The 24,842-nt window shown below is 40.3% G+C and overlaps 2 protein-coding genes across 2 annotated transcripts; both read left to right on the forward strand.

Moving 5' to 3' along the window:
* Nucleotides 1-8,822: 8,822 nt before the first annotated feature.
* Nucleotides 8,823-16,851, forward strand: LOC105912475 (intelectin-like). Its single transcript, XM_012841447.3, has 5 exons — nucleotides 8,823-9,105; nucleotides 15,349-15,507; nucleotides 15,606-15,726; nucleotides 15,897-16,000; nucleotides 16,593-16,851. Exons 1-5 carry the CDS (start codon nucleotides 8,839-8,841, stop codon nucleotides 16,743-16,745), a joined length of 804 nt encoding a protein of 267 aa, XP_012696901.2. The 5' UTR covers nucleotides 8,823-8,838; the 3' UTR covers nucleotides 16,746-16,851.
* Nucleotides 16,852-22,377: 5,526 nt separating this feature from the next.
* On the forward strand, nucleotides 22,378-24,510 carry LOC105912474 (cystatin-B-like). The gene is made up of 3 exons (XM_031572043.2): nucleotides 22,378-22,543; nucleotides 23,374-23,475; nucleotides 23,867-24,510. Exons 1-3 carry the CDS (start codon nucleotides 22,388-22,390, stop codon nucleotides 23,993-23,995), a joined length of 387 nt encoding a protein of 128 aa, XP_031427903.1. The 5' UTR covers nucleotides 22,378-22,387; the 3' UTR covers nucleotides 23,996-24,510.
* Nucleotides 24,511-24,842: the final 332 nt, after the last annotated feature.

Below are 24,842 nucleotides of genomic sequence, written 5' to 3' on the forward strand. Positions count from 1 at the left end.
AAACAGACTGTATTAACTTCCAGTAGCACTAACCACAAAACAACAACAAGGAAGTAGTGTGAGTGAAATACCTGCAATAGAAAATAGTTTTGACAGTGAATTAACCTTTTATACTTCTCAATATATGAAACAATACATTGACATTTAAACGTGTGTTCCATGTTGGAGATACAGACGTGGACAAAATTGTTGGTACCCTTCCGTTAAAGGAAGAAAAAGCCACAATGGTCACTGAAATAACTTGAAACTGACAAAAGTAATAATAAATAAAAATATACTGAAAAAGAACAAATGAAAATCAGACATTGCTTTTGAATTGTGGTTCAACAGAATAATAAAAAAAAAAAAACGAATTAAACTGGCCTGGACAAAAATGATGGTACCCCTAGAAAAGATTTAATATAATTTGACCATAAGGACATGTTAAACTAAGGTGTGTCCTCTAATTAGCATTACAGGCTTCTTCAAACTTGTAATCAGTCAGTCTGCCTATTTAAAAGGTGAAAAGTAGTCACTGTGGTGTTTGGTATCATGGTGTGTACCACACTGAACATGGACCACAGAAAGCTACGGACAGAGTTGTCTCAGGAGATTAGAAAGAAAATTATAGACAAGCATGTTAAAGGTAAAGGCTATAAGACCATCTCCAAGCAGCTTGATATTCCTGTGACTACAGTTGCACATATTATTCAGAAGTTTAAGGTCCAGGGGACCGTAGCCAACCTCCCTGGACGTGGCTGCGAGAGGAAAATTGATGACAAATTGAAGAGACGGATAATACGAATGGTAACCAAAGAGCCCAGAACAACTTCCAAAGAGATTAGAGGTGAACTCCAAGGTCAAGGTACATCAGTGCCAGATTGCACCATCAGTCGCTGTTTGAGCCAAAGTCGACCGAGGAGGACACCACTGTTGAAAGCAAATCATATAAAAGCGAAACTGGAATTTGCCAAAATGCATATTGACAAGCCACAGGGCTTCTGGGAGAATGTCCTTTGGACAGATGAGACAAAACTGGAGCTTGTCAGTTTCAAGTTATTTCAGTGACAATTGTGGGTTTTTCCTTCTTTAAATGAAGGGTACCAACAATTTTGTCCACGTCTGTACACCAGCCAAAAATGAATAAAAACCCTCTCTTTCCTTATTTGGCATTAAACTGAAACACATTCTCTTGGCACTTTGGGTTTTAATGATCTGTCCTTGATTTAGCTATATTTGATAGCATTGTACCTCACATTAAGCCACCTCTGAATAAGACAACTGTCAAATAACTAAATGTAAATGGTGCCATGTATCCAGATGGCGCTGTCCTCACACATTCCTGGTGACAAACTTCATTAAAGTGTTATGTAAAGTTTCATTGACAAGTTCCAAAATCTGCAGGATGAGCTAAGAGACAAAGCATATTTGCCTATAAGTGTATTTCTGGGAAACTGAAACCTCTTCGAGGGCACAGGCAGAGGTTGTGTAACTGGGATGCCCTGTTCATGTAAGGCCTCCTGAAAAGGATGATAGGAGGCAATTGGCGAATAAAGTGGGATAAGATTGCATGCATGCCGTAAGAAGAATAGCATGGTGCAGGAGGAAGTGGGATAAGCTGGCATGCATGCCGTAAGAAGAATAGCATGGTGCAGGAGGAAGTGGGATAAGATTGCATGCATGCCGTAAGAAAAATAGCATGGTGCAGGAGGAAGTGCATACATGGTAAACTAGACTGGACGACAAGAAGAACAGTGGATCACATGACTACTAAACACCTACTAAGACCAGTACTATCAATGCAACCACTTGGGCAAAATATTTACACATGGATACACATTTTAGATTATACTGTACTCCTTTTATTAGTCTGATTTAACATATTCCAATACGTTTTGTAGACGTAGGCAGGCTGCCCACGGTGGCGCCGTAGTGCAGATTCGCCAGACCATCAGCCATGTTAAATTCCCATCTCCTTAAGATGATGAGTTGTTTGTATATTTCATTTAATGTGATATCATACACAGTATTAACATAGCTACTATGAGAGAACATGTTTTCGTTCATCAAAAGACAATGACGGATAAATATGAAATTTGTTTTGAGATTTAAAATGTACTTCTCCCTGAGAACTATGTGTTTTGAACAATGTGTTTTCAATTTTTTGGTGTATTGTTAACTGACTGCTTGAAAGTGTATATCATTTTGATCACTTTGTTTATGATTTGAGACCAGTGTTTGATTTTGAGCACAGGTAAAACAGTTTTGAGGCGAAAGTTTCATTTTGCAAGAGGATTCAGAGGTTTTGTAAATAGTGCTTGAAGATGAGGTTTTGTGTTTACAGTTTCGAGAAAATGGGTGACTGTTTCAAGAAATGTGTTTTAGCAATCGTGAAAAACTGTATTGTTGCTCATCATCTCCTCTTGCAGAGCTCGCTTAACTAAAGGTACTTGACTGCCCATCAGTAAAAATTAATTATGGCAGACCAAATCTAAGACAAAGCCCTATGTTCTGCCAGCATTCTTCAGAGTCATAATTCTGGCAAAACATATATGGCCTCTCCTGAGATCATCTACATGCAGTGTGGGCCATTTGCTGCATCTCACACATTGAACCCAAGTCTCCTTCGGCCGGCTGTTTTAAAATGGCTCCACACAGACGAGGCAAAAACACTCGTTGTCATATGATGATGAGTTGTTTGTATATTTTATTTAATGTGATATCATATTTAATGTGATATCATATTTAATATGATATCATATTTAATGTAATGCTTTGTTGCCCTCTTTTTCTTTCCCAAACTCAAATGTATTCCCTTTCTGCACTGGCCTTTTCTTTCTCCACTCACATAGGAGAGATTTTCAACTCAACTTTGCAATAAATCACAGAAAATGTCTGCTGACCCAGTGATGGACATTACAGGTTGCATCTCCAATTGAGAGGAGAAAACCTGCCAGAGCTTTGAATAGTCAACACGATACATTTGAGAACTTTCTCCAATCTCACTAAATAACTAATTATACTTAAATCACAAGGCTAGTTCAACCTACGACTGTAGTGCAAAGATCAAATCACACACTACTAACATATTCAATCATCGAAAAGTTGCAACCGCAAAGATTATGAACAATAAAGATTATTTTCCCTCATGGGATGGCATTGTTGATAGTAGACAAGTCAGTGGATTGTACCTGACAAGTATCATAATCACCTAAAGAGTGCTTCAATGTTTATCACAGCTAATCTGAACATTGTAATTCTGTGACTTAAAGGGTATTGACACAAAACTGCCAAGATACATGACAAAAGATACAGGGCATGACCAAATTAAATTGAGTCTAGACATTGAAAATATGGACATTGAATAGAATTCTGCAACAATGTTCCAGATTCTTAAGAATTCTGATAGGAAAAGGTAATCGGAGAAACATTTTAAAAACCTAAGAATTACTTAAAAACTATCGAGAAGTATTAATAATTAGTTTGTGCTCTTCCAAATGATGTGTGACCCATTAAGAACCGTATATTCAAGTTTTCACAGCCCGTCATTGGACAGTACCTAAAAGGATGAATTGTGATCAAACAAACTTCCTCTCCTTTTGGTCTTAAGAGGTGGTCAAATATGTAATGTAGGCCTATCTAGGTATTATTTTGCATAACACATCACACCTTCAAGTTACAGAGGGGTTAAGTTGAACTTTTTATGCAATTTGAGAGAAAGATGCGGATGCATTAACCATGAATAAAAAAAAAATCTATTGACGCAATAATAATAATTGTATTCAATTTTATTTAAAAAGTGCCAAAACAATACAATTGTCTCAAGGTGCTTTACAGAGCCCAGTGCCTAGACCCCCTTAGAGCAAGCACAATGGCAACAGGTTGTGTGGCAGAAGGGGAAGGGAAGCAACAAGTGGTAGATGTACACAGCATGCATGTGGTAGATGTACATAATTGTGAAAAAGTCGGCCATCCCCCGTTTGTGGGAGGAAGGCTGAGGTTGGAGGTGAAGAGGGAAAACACACAGCGCAGGAGATGGTGGATTCCTTACAAAAATAGCTATTTATTTACAAGCGGTATTGAAACCCCAAAACATATATACAAACTGAACAAACCACAAGTAGACTAGGCACAAATCTGCAGCCACACATCTAGCTTACAGCTTGGTCTATGTGCCAGTCTCTTGCTCTCTTGCTCTCTTGCTCTCCAGCCTGTCCAGCTCTCTACCCCTCCACAATGAGGTACACATTTTAATAAGGCAGCCCAATTGGACCAATCCACCGATGTGGGGGAACCCGGACCCAACCATCCCATAGTGACGATAGTCTAGACTAGGAGAGGAAGAAAGAGACTGCTTGAGTGGGTAGAGTTTGGCTGTCAATATGCGTAGATAAGGAGCAGTGGTGGTGGGGAGCAAAAACGTTTTCTTTTTTTTTTTGCCTACAACAAGGCCAAATAAAAAAAGTTGTAAATGGGGTCCTGTTTGAAATAAAAAGAACCAACCCACATGAAATATTCACTCCATTGCCTTTCTGACACAAAGACCATATCTCAGCAACTCTTTGTCCTAAAACGTTGTATATATACTCAAGATCCCTTCCTAAAATGTTAAAAAATGTTGCATCATTTAACCACTAGGGGGTGCTGTAATTGAAATATATTTGCGTACCACAAGGAGAAATAAATATGTTGTAAAAAGGTTCCTGTTTGGTGGAGGAGAAAAAAAGAACCAACCCACATGAAATTTTCCAAAATGTTCTAAATGCAGTGAACAATATTTGATTTTTGTCTTTATGAAAATAGATCATATATAAAAATGGCTTTAAAAAGGTCAACTTAATTTTGGGGTTAAATAACACCTGTATATATAAATATGTAATTGGAAACTTCACCACCTGCAAGGGAAGACATACGCTAACGCTCCTCGGACAAGGCTGATACCCCCAGTTTAGCAGTAGCTGATTTAAACTAATGCCATATTTTTTACATGTATAACAAACAGTTGAAGGGGAGTTTTTTACAGAAAATAAAAAAATAGTTCAATGTTAGAGGTCAGAGATTGTAGTTCTTTCACTTTAAATTCTAATTCGAAATTCTAGTGTTTAATTACATTGCCACAAAACATCGGGGCCCACTGCATTTACATTTACATTTAGTCATTTAGCAGACGCTTTTGTCCAAAGCGACGTACAAGGGAGAGAACAGTCAAGCTAAGAGCAATAAAAAGCATGGTGTAACAATAAATACTACTTTACATGAGAATTAGAAAACAACAACCTAGAAAAAAGGAAAAAGAAGTGCAGGAACGCACGCAAGCCGGCAGGCCCGTTAGGAGGGCGTTGCAGTAGTCCAGGCGGGAACTCACCAAGGTTTGCGCCAGCAGCTGGGTGGCATACTGGGTTAGGTACGGCCTGATTTTGCGGATGTTGTATAGCGCAAAGCGGCACGACCTGGAGTAACTGCTGAAGTGCAAGTTTAGCGCTAGTCAGGTACCAGTTAGGAAGGGAGGTGCTCTCTGAAGAGTTGGGTCTTCAAAAGCTTCTTGAGGGTAGAGAGGGACGCCCCTGCTCTGGTAGTACTAGGCAGTTCGTTCCACCAACGTGGAACTACAAATGAGAATAGTCTGGATTGCCGTGCTTGCACAGACGGCAGTGTCAAACGACGCTCACTAGACGAGCGCAGCGTCCTGGGTGTAACATTTGCCCTTACAAGAGCATTTAGGTAGGTGGGAGCAGAACCAGCAAGCACTCCGTAGGCAAGCATAAGTGACTTGAACTTAATGCGAGCAGCTACTGGCAGCCAGTGGAGCTCAATGAGTAGCGGGGTGACGTGTGCCCTTTTCGGTTGGTTGAACACCAGACGCGCCGCCGCGTTCTGGATCATCTGTAGTGGTTTCACCACGCAAGCCGGCAGGCCCGTTAGGAGGGCGTTGCAGTAGTCCAGGCGGGAACTCACCAAGGTTTGCACCAGCAGCTGGGTGGCATACTGGGTTAGGTACGGCCTGATTTTGCGGATGTTGTATAGCGCAAAGCGGCAGGACCTGGAGACAGAGGCGATGTGGGCCGTGAAGGTCAGTTGCTCTCAAGTGTCACGCATTGAGCGTGACAGTCACTCATTTCGGTCTTTAGTCACGCACTCCCGCCACACATCGTATTTCTCACGCTGAAAAAAAACTCTAGGCTATTTAATGTGCCGCAGCGCGCAAACATGACCTGGCCGCGCTGCCCTCACCATGGACGTCTCCCCGAATCCCCTGGAGTTCTGCCGTGAGGTGCCACTTATCAGCCAATCAAAAAAAAAAAAAATGTGCTACACAATAGCCAATCCGAAAAATACATCTGTTGTATCTGGGTAAGATTTTATCCAGCAACCAATGAAAATAAAGCATCCTGGAATTGCGCGCGACTGATCTTCCGAAAGTTTCGTTCACCTGAGGAAACCACTGGAGCTCCGAGCATCAGTCTTCTACAAAGAGTAAGTCGTCTCCTGTTTTAATGTTACAACAAATTCACAGTGGTTTGACACAAGCAATGACAACTTGTTAGAGAACAGTTAGAGAATATTTCCCAGATGATTAGCATCAGTTTTTAATGAGTGTTTGTAGCCAACACAGTTTTAGGCTACAGTCTGCCTTTTCACTATAGCTTTGACTCCGAACTTTGTTGATAATAAATTCGAGTAGGCCTATTAAAAAAATATATAGCCTATAATTCGAACGAATATTAGGCAGTCCTTAATATTCAATTATGTTATGGGCATTATTTTTTGTAAATGTGTTTGCTTGAACATTCTATTCAGATTCCGAGGCTTCTTCACGCCTGGTGAAGTTGTGAATCGCAAGCTCATTAGACATACTAGCATGTTATAAATATCCTGGCCATGGATGCATTAATCATTGCATCTGTCTTTCAAAGATGTCAGGTAAAAAAGAAAATAAGCATCCTGTCCTTCGCCCAAAGGGGAAAGCCCCCTAAAAAGGCCAGATTAGGCCCAGAGAAGGTCGGAAACACATTAGAGGAGGAGATGGTGGAAGAGGAAGAGACAGTACAGGTGGAAGAGGAAGAGACAGTACAGATAGAGGAGGGAGAGACAGTGCAGGTGGAGGAGGAGGAGACGGTGCAGGTGGAGGAGGAGGAGACGGTGGAAGAGATGGTGGAAGAAACAGTGGAGGAGATGGCTAGAACAAAAGGGAGAAAAGTCCCAGGAGCAGCCACCTACAAAACCTCTTTTAATAGTGAATGGACCTCTAAATGGCCATGTATTACTGTAGGAAGCACCAGCTCATACTACTGGTGCTCTATCTGCCGCCAAGAGACCTCCTGTGCCCATCCAGGTGTGCGGGATGTGACAAGGCACATAGACAGTAAGGGGCATCAGGCCAAACAGCAGGCACTGAAGTCAACCAGCACAATTAATACATCCAATTCTATGACTATGGCATATATAATGGGAACCAACACCAAAAATGAGTCCAAAAAGGCAATAAACCCCTACAATAAACAACACAAGTCATAATTCTCTCTCTCTCTCCCAAATTGAATAAATACTTTGTAATTGGTTGAATTGTCAGTGCCATGTGTCAAATATTTTCTGCAAGTCTGAGCAATTATTAACAACAACAAAAACACTAATAATAATAATATGGGGGGGGGGGGCTGGTCTGTGGGCATACGGCAGGGGCTGGGCGGGCGGAATGGGGGTGGGCCGGGGGCGTGGCCGGGGGGGGGGGGGGGGGGGGGGGATATGTCACTCTTGCCTGTCTTCAAAACTTGAGAGCCCTGCATCAATAATGACCCCCAGGTTTCTTGCTGTTTTGGATGGAACAAGAGATAAAGAGTCAATATTGATATTGATGTTATGGTGGATGACCTGTTTGGCTGGGAAGACCATCAGCTCCGTTTTGGCCAGGTTCAGCTGAAGGTGGTGATTTTTCATCCATGTGGATATATCAGCCAGACAGTCCGAGATCCGCGCCTAGACCGTGGTGTCCTCAGGAGGGAAAGACAGAAACAGTTGAGTATCATCGGCATTACAGTGATAGGAAAACCCATGCGAGCGGATGATAGGGCCCAACGAGGTGGTGTAAATGGCAAAGATAAGTGGTCCCATCACCGAGCCTTGGGGCACCCCAGTGGTGAGGAGGTGAGGTACAGACAGCTGACCTTGCCAAGACACGTTGAACGAGCGCCCAGTGAGGTAGGATTCAAACCAGGAGTGCGCATTGCCAGAAATGCCCATACTTGACAGTATGGACAGAAGGATGCAGTGGTTGACTGTATCGAACGCAGCTGATAAGTCAAGCACTGTATGATTATCATGTTAGAAGTAGAAAATAAATCATTATATACATATTTATTCTTTACATTTTACTCAAAGCCACAAAGTCTTATTACGATGATAGAAATAGAAAACAGAAAAACAAGAAAAAAAAGAGTCCATGCATATTAATTGTCATGCATCTAGATATATTTGAATATAGTTGCTGCTTACAGGTGCTACATCAGGATAATGACAGTTGAAGGCAAAGCACTGATGCACAACCCAAAGCTATACAGAACAACAGGAGAGGGGATAAAGCCTTTACCCTCAAGCAGACTTCAGCAAGAAAATATAATACATGGTAGGGGGTAAGGGTAGAATATCTCAACAGAGAATGTATGTATTTTCACCTTTTGTGTGAAGGAATTTAATTCAGGATAAGCAGAAATCCAAAACAGTATAGGGACACATTAATTCCCAAATATTTCATTTGCATTTGGACCCTCATTATTTACTTAGGACTGATTAAACTACATTGGTTTCACTGACTACTGTGCACCTTCAAATAAAAAGGTATTAAATCAGTTTTTCCCATCAATCATGCAATATTTAATTTCAGATGGTCTGTATTACCTCACCACTTCCAATGGTCTAGTGTACCAGAGCTACTGTGACATGACCACAGCTGGTGGTGGATGGACACTGGTAGCCAGTGTGCATGAGAACAACATGTATGGGAAATGCACTGTGGGGGACCGGTGGTCAAGCGAGCAGGGAAGCAATCCCAACCGCCCTGATGGAGAGGGGACATGGGCCAACATGAACACCTTTGGGACTCCAGAAGGTGCAACATGTGATGACTACAAGGTAAAATGAATGGGAACCTCTAGTCACTTGCAGTCAGTAGAGAATTTAAGATAGTAAATAACGATGATGAGTTTCTGTGATTGAGTTAAGTTATTGTAAAAACACAGTACACGAGAAGCAATGGTATACAAATTATCTTGACACGGAGTGTGGAGTGCCTTAATCATTCTTAGCAGAGACAGGCACGTGCAGAGACATTTTGGGGGGCAGGTGCTCCAACCAAAAAAAGGGCACCCATCGCCAAAATTATTTATGAAATTAAAAATAATAACAATAAATAAATAAATAATGTTTTCTGACAGAGTTGAAGCATAAGCAGCATTACACTAATTATGCTGTCTTCGACCTGCGTTTCCTCTTGACAGCTAGCTTACATTTTCCTTATGAATAAAGATGAATTATTATATGGCAACGACAGTACGAGCGTTCTCACAAGAACTCAAATAAATGCCCCGTCAGATTTCAAAACACATTTGGGGCAAATTGATGACAGAGAGAGTAATTTGTATTCTTAAATACTGATAAATGAATAAAAAATTGGGCTCCAGCAGAAGGGGCACTTTTCTCATCCAGGGCAAAAGGGCAGGTGCTTGAGCACCACTAGGGGTCTATCTGTGCACGTGCCTGAGCAGAGATATAATATTTTTACGACTCTCAGTAGTGAAGGACCCACTAGCAGACAACACAGCTCAAGGTTCAGAGTTTTACAGTTTTTCTCGATTGCTTACACACATTTTTTGAAAGCATGCCTCGTTTTCTCAAAACTCTAAACACAAATCCCTAAACCACTCACACAAAATGCAAAACCCTTTATATCTCCTGCAAAATGCTACCTTGCTTTCAAAACAGTGTTATGTCACCTCAAAAGGGTATTTTGTTTTCAAATGACAAACACAGACCATTATATGAGTAGACATTCTAAGCATCGATTGAACACTGATGTGCTCAATGGAAAACACTACTACACTATGAAATGGGAAAACACCAGTATGAAGGCCTTATCAGGAGCATTATGCCTTTTCATGTCCAGTGTTACTGTACGCTTTCTCCTGTTAAATATTGTAACTGTATAATGTTTTACTCAAATATAAAACAGCACACATACAGTAACAACTCAAATATTTCTTTATTTTTTCCAAAAGTGCTGTAGCCTATACATCACAGCAAACACAACTGAATGTGTAAATGATTTGCACAGAACAAACAATAGGATATAGGCCAGTACAGTCAACAAAAAAAGAAAGAAAAATGTTAGATAAAAAAGGACAAAAAAACTACTGCTTCCTGTTCTAGCTCAAGACAATATTGACAATGTTGTATCAGAAATAGACCTACACAGTGTTGTGAAACACTTGAAAATAACATTGGATTGGATTACAATACAGTACAGTAATGTGTCAGTGCTGATAGGACGCAATAGGTTGTGGAAATTTATATGACTTACTTGCACAGTCATAGCATAATTGTTGACTCTGTCGGAGTTTCTGACAAAAGGCACCCTGTACACCTGCTTCATTCTCAAGGTGTTCCGCCTTAGAACACAGTCCACTGTGGCTAGGCTCACTGTATTGATGTTTAGGAATATGTCTTGGTCATCAATGGTTGCACTTTGTATTTGTTTACGTAATTTTACAAATACAGTACAATGGAAAATACTCTAAATACAAGAATACTATGCTCCTGATAAGGCATTCAAACTAGTGTTTTCCTGTCATAGTAGTGTTTCTTACCTATTCCCTCTTCTGAATGTCTGGAGAATGGATGCAACTGAGAAGCAGCTTATGTTTGGTTGAACCCTCTGGCCAGCCTCCTGCATGGTCAAACCATGTTTGACCACTTGGTTGACCACAGTGGCCCGAATCTCGGAGCTAATGGCTCTCCTTCTTGTTCTTTCTCTTCATCTTCTTCATCCTCCTCCTCCTCTTACTCTCACTCCTCTGCCTTTCTGATCACCTCTCACTTCAATGTTGCCATCAATTGTTCTCCAAATCAGGAGCTAACCTGTGGCCATCATATTGCTAAAGATTCTATCACTTTGATTTCAAATTGCACAACAGCCTTGGAAATCGAAGTTTTGCCATTTGAATAGCAGTGTGTTCTGTCTGAAAACAAGGAGGTTTTGGCATTGATGAAGTGTGCAAAGTAGAGAGGATGGTGTTTAGTGTTTTGAAGAAAGTGTGGTTAACAATTGAAATCTGTGTTTAAAGCAGATACTTGTGTGTTGTGTTTTGAAGAAAGTGTGGCTAACAATTGAAATCTGTGTCTAAAGCAGATAATTGTGCTTATAGTTTAGCAGAATTGGTTTAGGGAGTTGGCACATGAGTTACAGGTTGTGGTCATTGTGTTATAAGTTCCAGTTTTTGTGTGTAATCAATCGAGAAAAACTGTAATAAAGTTCTCAGGCAATAATCCAACGGGCAAAAACAATCTCGTAGTCAACAGGCAGTCAAAGGTCAAAAATCCAATAGTCAAACAGAGTCCAAGGTAGAGGTATCCAAAAGACAGAATCCAAACCGGGTCAGGTCAAAAATCAGGCAAAGGTCCAAATCACAGGCAGACAGAGTATAGCAAGACTTACAATCGCTGGAAAGTCACAGGTAATAAACTGGCACGATCTGGCAGAGACTGATAGGCATACCAGGCTTAATACCCACAAACCAATTGCAACAATCAGAAATCAGGTGTGTTCACAAAATGGCGGGAAATCAAACAAAGACAGGGTGGAGTCAGACACATGTCATTTCAAAACAAAAGCAGAAAGCACATGACACCACCACATGATGAAAATGTAAACAAAAAGCACATGGTGCCAGCAAAACAAGAACTCAAACACCAGAATCATTAACAAATATACATATACACATAACCTTGAATGGAAGATTGCTTTTAAAGCAATGGTTGACAGCAGATAGTACGAGTTACCGGCAATATGGAACAATGTCCATGCCATGCAGAAACTTGTCTAAAACAGCTAATTCTAAGATCAAAACAAGTGGTGACACAATGGTAAAACTGGACAAACATTTTACTTGATCTCATTATCTTGATCGTATTAACTTAATGTCAGTATGCAACAATTTGGCACTTTTTAACGTATGTTTTTATAGGCAACTAGGTTTATGGTCATGTAAAGGACAGATAAACACACCTGTCGTTCCCAGTCGCGACCCTGTCTAAGCACTATGTAGTTCTGTGGTTTGGGGAATACCACAGAGTGCAAATGTAGAACAAGCTCTCACAGCACGACATTGCACGCTATATCACCAAAAGACACCAGTTTGGTATGCTAGCAACATAGTCCCAGCTGTGCTGTTGTTGGTGGTTTCAAGGTTTTCGCACGCCTTTTATGTAGTAAGCTAAGTAGTTTTAGACCAAAACTCTTTACCCAATACCCCTTGCAATTTGTCAGTTGCAGCACCCCTGTGGACAAGATTTCCAAAGTATGTGTCCTGTGTCCAAAGTATGTGGTAGTGATGCAGGGTGTGAAATTTCATACTTTTTGAAGCTTTGTATCATAAGATATTAGCTAGTGAAATGCTAGGTTCCATAAATCCACAAATGACTCGAAATGAGCTAGCTTAATGCGCCTCCTAGAGGCCAACTTGCCATAAAATTGTCTTTATTTTTGGTGAAACAGTTTTCTAGCCTTTGAGTGTGTCAGCTGCAGCGCCCCCCTATGGATTACATTTCATTCAATTTGGCATGCGTCCAGAGAATGTGGTAGTAATGCAGTATCACATTTTTTTTTACATTTGAGCCATCACAAGATATTGGCTAGTGAAGAGTTAGAATTTTGTATTAAACCTTATTCACCAGCTGGCGCTACTCCACAAGTCGTCGTAATGAGCTAGTGCCATGTGCCTACCAGAGGCCAACTTGCCATAAAGATTTCGTAATTTATGGCAAAATGGTTGTTGAGCTCTTTCCCCAAAAGTGCTTTGAGCCTACCCCACTTCAGGGGGGTATTCGTCGTAGCTCGCTAAGCGGTTTAGCGAGCTAATTTTCAGGCTAAAATAAAAAACTCCCCTCTTTTTGGTTCGTGGAAGCAACTTTTGATAAATCACCATAGTTACATATCGATTAGCACTAACCTGCTCCAGGGCAGGCTAACTTAAGTGTAGCTGGATAAGCTTGCCACACCCCCGGAAAAAGGAGGGATCCCCATTGACCAAGGACTGATAGGCCTATTAGAGTTAGATTAGCGGAGGGAGAGAGTTCTTTGCGATCGCCAAGATCCATTATTCTTGTATGAGCGCTACCGATTCAGCCGACAAGGAATCATTAATTTACAAAACCTTCTCGAGTCATTTATTGCAAACACCACAGTCGAACATTGACTGTCTTGCGCTTTTTTGCGAGTGGTACATTTTTGTAGTGTCGGTGATGCGGAGAACAAAGCACTCATAATTATATGAGTGTTATTAGTACACCATAGCATATCATTATTGTAGAAAATGATTAAGGTGGACTCATGATAAGAATAGAGAGAAATACAGACAATTCATTTTCACTGCTTCAATTTATTGTATTTGTTATTAATACATTTAGTCATTTAACAGACGCTTTTATTCAGAACGACTTCCAAGGAAATGTAAAACTACATTGAGGAAGGAGGTGAGGGGATTTGAACTAGCAACCATGCAGATTCAAACCGGTAGAGGTAACCTCCGTACCAGCTAACACTTGCCATCAGGTATTCATACATAGATATCACCCTATAAACATCCCAACACACCTTGCTCTCACAGCGGTGGTGGTGTTGAATTTTGCCATGATTATGGTCTTGTATTCTTCATAAGCATTCATGTTCATCTCCTACTCGCCAGCGGAGAAAAAAAGAGCCCTTTTCTTTGAGTTTAGAACCATTATACCGTTAGAAAATCATGGTTTTGGTGATCGACCTTTCCTGCCTTTTGAAGTAGGACGTGCACCCGCAAATGCCATGATAACTTTAGCCTGGTTGAAATTAACCACATGATTAGGATGCGGATCAGCCGTTAACGAACCGATATTTGCTGTTCTCAATCAGCTCGCTAATCTTAACGGGCTAAAAGGCCAATTGATTAACTTAGCTTCAATCCTACGACGAACGTACCCCAGGGGACACTGACACAGGGGAAACCCCAAAACATATATACAAAAAACCAAGGGACTTGAACCCCAAAATCTTAAGCACATACACCAGGGTAATCCCAACCCCCAAAACAAAAAAACATACCCTGAACAAAACTAAAGCTATTAAAACAGACAAGGTCCAACTGTGTCGCACAGGTTTCGTCTAGGACCTTGTCTAAGCTTCTTGCAGCCTGTTCAGTCTGTCTCTCGAACCACAATTAGTGCGCCTTTTAAGAGTGGCAGCACCAGGGGCTAATTTAGCCCAATCAGTCCCAATTGGACCCGTCCACAGGTGCAGGGGAACAAAGTGAGAAGGGGGAGGGACTTCACCTTTTCACATTAACCTTACACCAGAATCACAGACTTTACCTTTAATATTTCAATGACTGAGATCCTGGCATTGTGACCATCTGAAATAATATTAGCATCCACCTTGGCTAAACATCATTGACCCCTATTGACCCCACGATTGATGACCATCTTAGTTTCTCTGAGCATGTGCCTTACGTATCGAGGTCTTGTTGCTTTTTAAAAAGGGACAGTGTACATTGATAAACATTTCCATACTCTATACACTATTCAGTAAAACAGACTCTCTCACCCAATATACCATCCAAGTTATTTTTTCAAATATGTTCTATATGTTGCTTCGGAAAGTGTTAGCTAAATACTTTAAAGTAACACTATGCAACAATTTGACACTTTTTGAGGTATGGTTTTATAGGCAACTAGTTTTGGTACCCTCCTCAAATTCATTTTGTTGGCATATGGTCATGTGAAGGACAGAGAAACACCTGCGTCTTCCCCACTAGCCATCCAAGATATAACCTATGTAGTTCTGTGTACTGGGCTGGAACCCCCTGCAAAAATGGAAGAAAAGCTTTCACACGCATGACATTGCCAGCTATACTGCCAAAAGACAACAGTTAGTGTGTTGGCAAGCTTCTATCCGTGTCAGCTGGACTGTTGGTGCTGTTTGCAAGGTTTTTGCATGCCTTTTAGGTAGTTAGCTTACTAGTTTTGGAACAGAACTCCATAATGCTGCTTTAAGTTATACTCAAACGTCTAAATGACCCCAGTCACCCACAGAATAGAATGATTGATGATTTTCTAACTTCTCCTTCACAGAATCCTGGCTACTATGACATTGTAGCGGAAGATGTGTCTGTTTGGCATGTTCCTAACAACGTTCCACTAAATCACTGGACCATTGCTCCCATCCTGCGATACCACACAGAGACAAGGTTTCTTACACTCCATGGAGGAAACCTCTACCACCTCTTCAGGGTGCATACAACTCCAAAGATCATATGTTCACGTGCTTACAGACAAACAGATGCTTTATCTTAATGCTTAAACTCTCTTTCATCAATTGTGATTAATAGCGTTACCCGGTGAGGTATAACATTGGAGCATGTGGCACCAACAATGGACCGTCTACTCCTGTGGTGTATGATTATGGAAATGCTGAGACCACAAGAAACCTTTATGGGCCAAATCCGAGAAGTAAGAAAGTGATTCAAATTCTGAATGGAAAAATATAGTCTCTAGTAGTTTTACAGCAAAGTAGAAAATAACTTAAAATACAGTACACTCATGTGTACTTATTTATCTATAAACACATTAAGACATATACACTGGACCCAAATGATTAATTTAGATGCTTGTTTTCACAGACGAATTCATTCCTGGCTTCGTCACATTCAGGGTGTTTAATTATGAGAGGGCAGCAATGGCCATGTGTTCTGGAATCAGACCTACTGGTTGCAACACTGAACACGTAAGAATGACCTCAACACAACTTCCTTGTTGATTTAAGAAACAATTCACGTCTCCTAAAAAGACATTTACTTCCAAGATCATGGTTTTACCAATAATCTGACTATTGCAAATCAGTCAACCACAAACATTAACATGACATGGTGGCTTTACTTTTACCTTTTACATTCATTACTCAGTTTTCCTAAACCAGATTAACAGTGGCAGTACTAGTAATAAGCATCTGTGTTACATGATGCACATAATCAACACTGTGAGGGTAGAAGTTCTTAGTTAGAAGACCTCCCCTCACTAACACAGATATATTAAGGTGCTTTCTTCTTTTTATGTATCTATGTATGCAATTTGAATATGGCAGCAATCCTGACGCAAAACTTCTGTGGTCTTTGAAACGATTAAAATCTCCTACAAAGATGTTTACTGACTTAACTCACTCACAAATAAACACTGCTGAATATCACCAGTGTGAGATGACCAAAGATGCTTACAAGGCTGGCTTCCCCTCTACAACCTGCAACAACCCTAATATGCATCTGGCTTTGTAACTTACCACATTTCAGTTTAATATAAGTAGCTTCTGTTTTATTTTACAGTATTGCATTGGTGGTGGGGGACACTTCCCTCAAGGTGCCCCTAACCAGTGTGGTGACTTCACAAGCTTTGACTGGAGTGGTTATGGAACACATGTGGAGTGGAGTGCATCCAGAGACTTAACTGAAGCTGCTGTTCTCATCTTCTACCGCTGAGTCAAGAATGAGGGTCCACAGATGAACTGTGGCCGGTGCGATATTTGGAAATGTTTATACTTTATTTCTGCTTTTTTATTTTCTAACTGTTCTGCATTAAATGGTATCACACAGATGGTGAAAATACACACATACTCTGTTGAATATTGATATATTGATATTTACCCCTTTACATTCTAAGCATTTTTTTGCTTAGCTCTACTTTACGGTTAAGGGTTGGTCCCCTGCCAAATAACCCCTGTTGATCATCAGTGCTTTCATCTGTTATTTAACTGCTGTAAAAATGTGTAACACTTGTGCTTAATTAGGTTAATCTGTTGCCAGTTCTGTACTGAAAGGATCCAAAATATGATAAGAGGAAAAAGTCAGAAGCAAGTTATTTATTCGTCTTGTTCATAGAACACTTATTTACCTAGACATACACATACCTCCTACATTTATGGGAATACCAGCAACTATTACATGTATCAGAAGAGAGGGGATGGTGGGGGGCAGGGCAGTGCACATTACAATACCGTGGTTGTAGAATGTGGTTTAGAGATTTCATCAGATTCTGGGATCTGTATTTCATCAGCACAAGGACTATCAGGAAAGTACTCCTTCTTCTTTGTGTTCTTAGGCTGGGTGTCTGTGTCTATCTCATTGCACATTACTGGTTACCCAGTCAACATTGTGTATGTAGGAGAGTTATAGGTTGCACACACACACACAGCATTCACAGACATGTAGAATGGCCAGACAATACTTTTCTTTAAAGTCAGCAAAGATTTCCTCCTTTCTCTACCTCCTGATGGAAACTAGCTAAATAGCTAAATTCACATTCTTACAGACCTTCAAATGAAATGCATAGGTTGATGAGACAGGACTTGATCTAGAGTGGAAATATTCAGTGGTGTAATGACACAAATGAAAAATACTTTGTTACAGTACTTGATTCTTTTTTGGGGAGTATCACTGCTTTTGTATTTCTGTCACTTTTACTCCACTTTTTACTCCACTAAAATGTAAATCTTTACTCTGACAGAGTTCCCCTAAGCATCTTCATTTACTACAAAGTAAAATCAGAAGAAATCTGGGTTACAGTTTACTTTAGGGAACAAATGTTAGCCATTAACACATAACTAATTAGTGTCTGTATTAGTGCCCAATAAAGCCTGCATTAAGCACCATTCATTATTTATTAGTTTCTTATTTTCAATGAGTAGGTCATTTATTATTGGTATATCCTTAAGAAACAATTAGTTGGTCTTAACCTAAGCTTACTGATATATAGCAAGGATCAAAATAGAAGGTTTATAGTGTCAGAACCGGAGTCTGGAATCAAACCCAGGCCGCTGGTTTTCCGCTTCAGTGACAAACTCAAAGTAGGACCCACGTGCAGGATGGATGAAAAAAACCTTGTCTTTTATTCCCTCGAACAAAAAGGATAATTCAAACACACAGAAGATAACGGCGAAAAACCAAAGTAGTTCAAACGCTCAGAAGATAAGCATCAAAACAGAGGGCAAAAACAGTGAAGGCTAGGAATTTCACAAAAAACTTACAAAAAACCACAAGGACTGTGACTGAAGACTAGGGAACAAGATACTAGGGAACTCGAGACAAGGATTCAAAACACCAGAATTCAGAATTCAGAAGTGCAGTATTGCACAAGTTTGACAATGCGTCCTTTTCATTTGCAAGTCATTGGTGAAAGGCCACTGAGCCATCTGAATGTGGTGGATAAGGATGGGTCTTGCAAAACTGTAGCTGCTTGTTCTCTCTCCCCCACCTTTGTTCAGATTCATGATTCATGCTTGTAAACATTTTTTAAACATTCTGAAGACATAGGCCGTAATCTCTTGGTGTGTGAGACTAGGCCTCTCTATTCTCTCAGTTATAGATGTATGTCTCAGTCACATAACCCTGTAGGGTTCCATTTGCTCACGTGCCCCCTCTTAGGCTGTCTGGGTCACAGCTGGATGTGAATTGAGAAGGAAAGTGGTCAGAGTCCATCCCAGTTGTGACTGCTTTCGCTGTAGAATAAGTGTGCGGAGTGTAATCTGGAACAAAGCCTGTCCAGTATGAAAGGTAATCTGCTTGTCTGCATTGGTGGAGTGACAGAACAGGGCAAATCCTTGTGTGAGTTCAATTTCACAGAACATACCACAAGTCCCCGACCACACCCCTCCACAGAGACTTTTTCCAAAACCTTACGCCTCCATCAGACTCTGACAGATGTCTCTGTCTTGTGAGACTACAAGATGGACTTGGTAAAGTGTGTTTGTAGTTAAAGTAAAGTTTGCAGGTAGGAATACTTATTCTACAACTATTCTGCCTCTATAAGTGTCATATTCAGACAGTATATTAAACAGTTATATGTCATGATTTGGGACTCTTTGCCTGTTTTTTGTACTGTGCTTTTGTTTACTTCCTGCCTCCATTTTCCCGCCATTGTTTTGTTCCACCTGGGGGGTATTCGTCGTAGCTCGCTAAGCGGTTTAGCGAGCTAATTTTCAGGCTAAGATAAAAAACGCCCCTCTTTTTGGTTCGTGGAAGCAACTTTTGATAAATCACCATAGGTACATATCGATTAGCACTAACCTGCTCCAGGGCAGGCTAACTTAAGTGTAGCTGGATAAGCTTGCCACACCCCCGGAAAAAGGAGGGATCCCATTGACCAAGGACTGATATTAGAGTTAGATTAGCGGAGGGAGAGAGTTCCAAGATCCATTATTCTTGTATGAGCGCTACCGATTCAGCCGACAAGGAATCATTAATTTACAAGACCTTCTCGAGTCATTTATTGCAAACACCACAGTCGAACATTGACTGTCTTGCGCTTTTTTGCGAGTGGTACATTTTTGTAGTGTCGGTGATGCGGAGAACAAAGCACTCATAATTATATGAGTGTCATTAGTACACCATAGCATATCATTATTGTAGAAAATGATTAAGGTGGACTCAAGAATAGAGAGAAATACAGCCAGGCAGGAAAGGTCGATCACAAAAACCATGATTTTCAAACGGTATAATGGTTCTAAACTCAAAGAAAAGGGCTCTTTTTTTCTCCGCTGGCGAGTAGGAGATGAACATGAACGCTTATGAAGAATACAAGACCATAATCATGGCAAAATTCAACACCACCACCGCTGTGAGAGCAAGGTGTGTTGGGGTGTTTATAGCGTGATATCTATGTATGAATCCCTGATGGCAAGTGTTAGCTGTTACAGAGGTTTCGTCTGCCGGTTTGAATCTGCATGGTTGCTAGTTCAAATCCCCTTACCTCCTTCCTCGATGTAGTTTTACATTTCCTTGGAAGTCGCTTTGAATAAAAGCGTCTGTTAAATGACTAAATGTATTAATAACAAATGCAATAAATTGAAGCAGCGAAAATAAATTGGCTGTATTTCTCTCTATTCTTATCATGAGTCCACCGTAATCATTTTCTACAATAATGATATGCTATGGTGTACTAATAACACTCATATAATTATGAGTGCTTTGTTCTCCGCATCACCGACACTACAAAAATGTACCACTCGCAAAAAAGCGCAAGACAGTCAATGTTCGACTGTGGTGTTTGCAATAAATGACTCGAGAAGGTCTTGTAAATTAATGATTCCTTGTCGGCTGAATCGGTAGCGCTCATACAAGAATAATGGATCTTGGAACTCTCTCCCTCCGCTAATCTAACTCTAATATCAGTCCTTGGTCAATGGGATCCCTCCTTTTTCCGGGGGTGTGGCAAGCTTATCCAGCTACACTTAAGTTAGCCTGCCCTGGAGCAGGTTAGTGCTAATCGATATGTACCTATGGTGATTTATCAAAAGTTGCTTCCACGAACCAAAAAGAGGGGCGTTTTTTATCTTAGCCTGAAAATTAGCTTGCTAAACCGCTTAGCGAGCTACGACGAATACCCCCCAGGTGGAACAAAACAATGGCGGGAAAATGGATGCAGGAAGTAAACAAAAGCACAGTACAAAAAACAGGCAAAGAGTCCCAAATCATGACATATAACTGTTTAATATACTGTCTGAATATGACACTTATAGAGGCAGAATAGTTGTAGAATAAGTATTCCTACCTGCAAACTTTACTTTAACTACAAACACACTTTACCAAGTCCATCTTGTAGTCTTACAAGACAGAGACATCTGTCAGAGTCTGATGGAGGCGTAAGGTTTTGGAAAAGTCTCTGTGGAGGGGTGTGGTCGGGGATTGTGGTATGTTCTGTGAAATTGAACTCACACAAGGATTTGCCCTGTTCTGTCACTCCACCAATGCAGACAAGCAGATTACCTTTCATACTGGACAGGCTTTGTTCCAGATTACACTCCGCACACTTATTCTACAGCGAAAGCAGTCACAACTGGGATGGACTCTGACCACTTTCCTTCTCAATTCACATCCAGCTGTGACCCAGACAGCCTAAGAGGGGGCACGTGAGCAAATGGAACCCTACAGGGTTATGTGACTGAGACATACATCTATAACTGAGAGAATAGAGAGGCCTAGTCTCACACACCAAGAGATTACGGCCTATGTCTTCAGAATGTTTAAAAAATGTTTACAAGCATGAATCATGAATCTGAACAAAGGTGGGGGAGAGAGAACAAGCAGCTACAGTTTTGCAAGACCCATCCTTATCCACCACATTCAGATGGCTCAGTGGCCTTTCACCAATGACTTGCAAATGAAAAGGACGCATTGTCAAACTTGTGCAATACTGCACTTCTGCATTATACTTTTTCACTCTTCTGGAAGAAAAGAAGGCTTTAGAAAGACTACAATCAACTCTTTAAAGTCCACACGTTAACCCTCCTATTGTGTTGGGTCAAATTAGACCTGTGTAAAAAAAAAAATAAATTGGAACAAGGCTTCAAAACAGCTATATGAATACAACAATAGCCCATGTCATATTAAGCGAATACAGAGCTTTTTCAGGTTCCCATTATGTGTTATATAGAGCTGAGGAACATAGGACCCTGGGACAGCACATATGTAGAACTGGGGAACATAGGAATGGCCTGGCCTGTGTCTACTGGACTGGAAATAGCTCTATATACAGATGTGAACCAACTTGCTCTATGTTATCATCAAGTGCTTTCTGGGCAATGACAAATTTGAACCAAACATTTCTGAGTTCAGACATAGTTTGCAATAAATGTATAAACTCCGGTATGGTATCTTTACATGAAGACCAATCACAAAAATATGATTATGTTTTTTTTGGATATCTATCTCCCCTCTTTGGCTATTTAGCAACTGCCCCTGAATATGTTTTTTATATGCCACTGGCTTTGGTGTGCTATTACTTCAGTAATCAACATCAGAATACTTGTACGTGTTATAATAAATATTGAACCAACATATGCCAGTGTTACAGTCAATGCTGCATCAGTATATACCAGTGTTAGTGTGCCAGTGTCACTACTATAGTACACGCATGCATAAGGCACTTCTCATGCACACTCCTCCACTGTCGCTTCACCTCCCATCTTGCAATTGTTACAAAACATGCATTTAACATTACTGCAACCCGTTTTCCACTGAACGATGATAACATCTTTTGAGATGACTCTGTCATGACTAAGTGATAACGTCTCTTTAGATGACTGATGATGGTTATGTGTGTATTTTGAGCCTATAAAAAACAGAAGATGTGCGTTTATCCACACTTTGGTCGTACTGGGAGACTGAGAAACAAAAAGTTCTCCAGATTTTGCTCTCCTCTGTTCAACAAAATGTCTGGGACGCAAGGAGGTCTAGGGGAGGTCGAGGATGTGACGCCGGAAATCCAAACTATGTGTGATGAGGTGAGGTGAATGTTTCACATTATTCAACTCAACTGAATTTTGTTTTGGAGTTTCTATCTGCACAGGGTTGGGATAGCTTACACACCCTGATTATTTTAAGGCAGCAATCAACTGACATTGTCTCAATTGTTTTGCAGAACATTACAATTAAATTATAATTAGTTTTCATTTTAATGTGCCAGAACGCTCAGTAACGTTTAAGCATAGGATGGCAACTCAATGGGTAAAACCCAGGTTCCAAACAGAAGTAATTTTAATTTAGCTTAAGAGTTCTCTGTAGTATGAGTTTAATGTGGCAGAACTCAAAGTATCATGAGGGTCCATGACATGGGCGTGCAGACACAGATGCCAAATAATTTCCTAATGACTAAGATACATTTGTGTACCACCCCTACACTTGAATAAAACATGATTCCAGAAAGATCACAATGTAACAAATAGAACTGATAGATTGACTGTTTCTGTAGTTTTTTGTTGTTTAGTTAAATACACATATTCACAGTATTACTACACTCTCTGCTTATGCATGTGTGTGCTTACATGAGGTCAAATCATGTGTGTACAGTCGTGGTTATATTTAATGGTTGTGTTGTGTATGATTGTTTGCTATGCCATTAGCATGTGAACAGCAGAGTCAGTTATAGCACTTTAATCAGCAACGATTAAACACTTTGGACAAAAACATCTGCTAAATACTTAAACTTTAACCTTAAGTTAAAAGCACAGAAGGCTGTATGGGATCGTAAGCTAGTGCCTCACTCTTGCTTTGTGTCACTCTCTCTCACACACACACTGCCCCGTCGTATCATCTCGCTTTGCTATATCTGCAGGTGAAAGCCGCTGTTGAAGAGAAGGTAGGAAAGAAGTATGACGTCTACACTGCCAAGAAGTACAAGAACCAAATAGTGGCAGGGACAAATTACTTCATTAAGGTATCATACTTCTCTGTGTGTGTGAGTGTGTAAATGCAGATATCATATGCATGCAGGTGTGTGTGTGTGTGTGTGTGTGTGTGTGTGTGTGTGTGTGTGTGTGTGTGCATGTGTGTGTGTGTGTGCATGTGTGTGTGTTTGTGTCTGTTCAGTGAACTCCTTAGTAATTATATAACTGTTGCCATTCTTGTCTGTAGATGTAATTTATTGCCACACTCTCTGCTTTTTCTCTTTTCACTTCTTCTCCTTCACTTCTCTCTTCCTCTGTTTATCCCCTTTTTCTCTCCATGGCTCCCTCTCTGTCCTTGTCTCTCCTCTCTGTCCTTGTCTCTCCATGGCTCCCTCTCTGTCCTTGTCTCTCCTCTCTGTCCTTGTCTCTCCATCTCCTCAGGTTCATGTTGGAGGAGACGACTACATCCACATCCGTTTGTTTGAGATGCTTCCCGTACATGGCAACAAGAGGGAGCTGCACAGTATCCACACCTCCAAAACTGAATCTGATGAGATTGTTTACTTTTAGAACACACACACACACACACACACACACACACACACCACACACACACAAACATACAAATTAAAATGTTTCTCAAAATAAAACAAAGATGCTGAAATGTGAAAACATCATTATTTAGGTCTGTATTTGTAACATTCTGCCATTTCTTTGTTTAGAACTCTGAGGTCATCCAGTGTCATTTTATACACATTTGTATAACTATACTGACTAATAGGTCACTGAAAGATACTTTAGGGTTAAATTGGCACAATACATCTGATGCATTGAGGGTATGAGTATGACCTTAACTTACAGTGGTGGTGAATGATTCTTGTTTGGTTAAATGTTACATCTGCAGTGTCAAAGATGCACTGTAGGAATAGACCAACTCCTTGACTAAACCAATGTCCTACAGAAGAGGGGTTCATAATCACATCTGCTTTAATTTAAATGGATCTCTGTGTGTGCCCATTGCCCCCAGTATTTATTTGAATGATGAATATTCTCATAAACGAATAAAACATTTGTGATTTAAGTGAGCAAGCCTAGAACCTTTAACATGTGTTGCCCAAGGATATATTTATAACGTATACATACTGGTCAAATATTGGTGTAGTGTATGGACACATTTACAGGTTTTAAGATACTACTTCACAAATATCAACAAACAATGCAATTATGACATTGTATGTTTAAATACTTGTTGAAGTTCTTTTTGTAGAAAAATGGAGTGTCAATTAACTGAAACGTTTGTGTATTCTGCTAGAGATTAGATTCAGAGTTAGAACATCTACATTCTTTTAAAGTGCAAATTAATTTGATTTGGCATTGGTTATGGACCTCATATTTTTGTTAACTGATTACTTACATT

This window comes from Clupea harengus, chromosome 8 (assembly GCF_900700415.2).
Source record: "Clupea harengus chromosome 8, Ch_v2.0.2, whole genome shotgun sequence".
Lineage (NCBI taxonomy): Eukaryota > Metazoa > Chordata > Actinopteri > Clupeiformes > Clupeidae > Clupea > Clupea harengus.

Bases quoted from the DNA above. Each gene is read 5' to 3' on its own strand.
- LOC105912474 (XM_031572043.2), top strand. From the start codon at position 22,388: ATGTGCGTTTATCCACACTTTGGTCGTACTGGGAGACTGAGAAACAAA. The intron at 22,544-23,373 runs GTGAGGTGAATG...CTATATCTGCAG, and splicing joins TCCAAACTATGTGTGATGAG to GTGAAAGCCGCTGTTGAAGA. The intron at 23,476-23,866 runs GTATCATACTTC...CCATCTCCTCAG, and splicing joins GGACAAATTACTTCATTAAG to GTTCATGTTGGAGGAGACGA.
- LOC105912475 (XM_012841447.3), top strand. From the start codon at position 8,839: ATGCAATATTTAATTTCAGATGGTCTGTATTACCTCACCACTTCCAAT. The intron at 15,508-15,605 runs GTGCATACAACT...TGTGATTAATAG, and splicing joins ACCTCTACCACCTCTTCAGG to CGTTACCCGGTGAGGTATAA. The intron at 15,727-15,896 runs GTAAGAAAGTGA...TTGTTTTCACAG, and splicing joins TTATGGGCCAAATCCGAGAA to ACGAATTCATTCCTGGCTTC.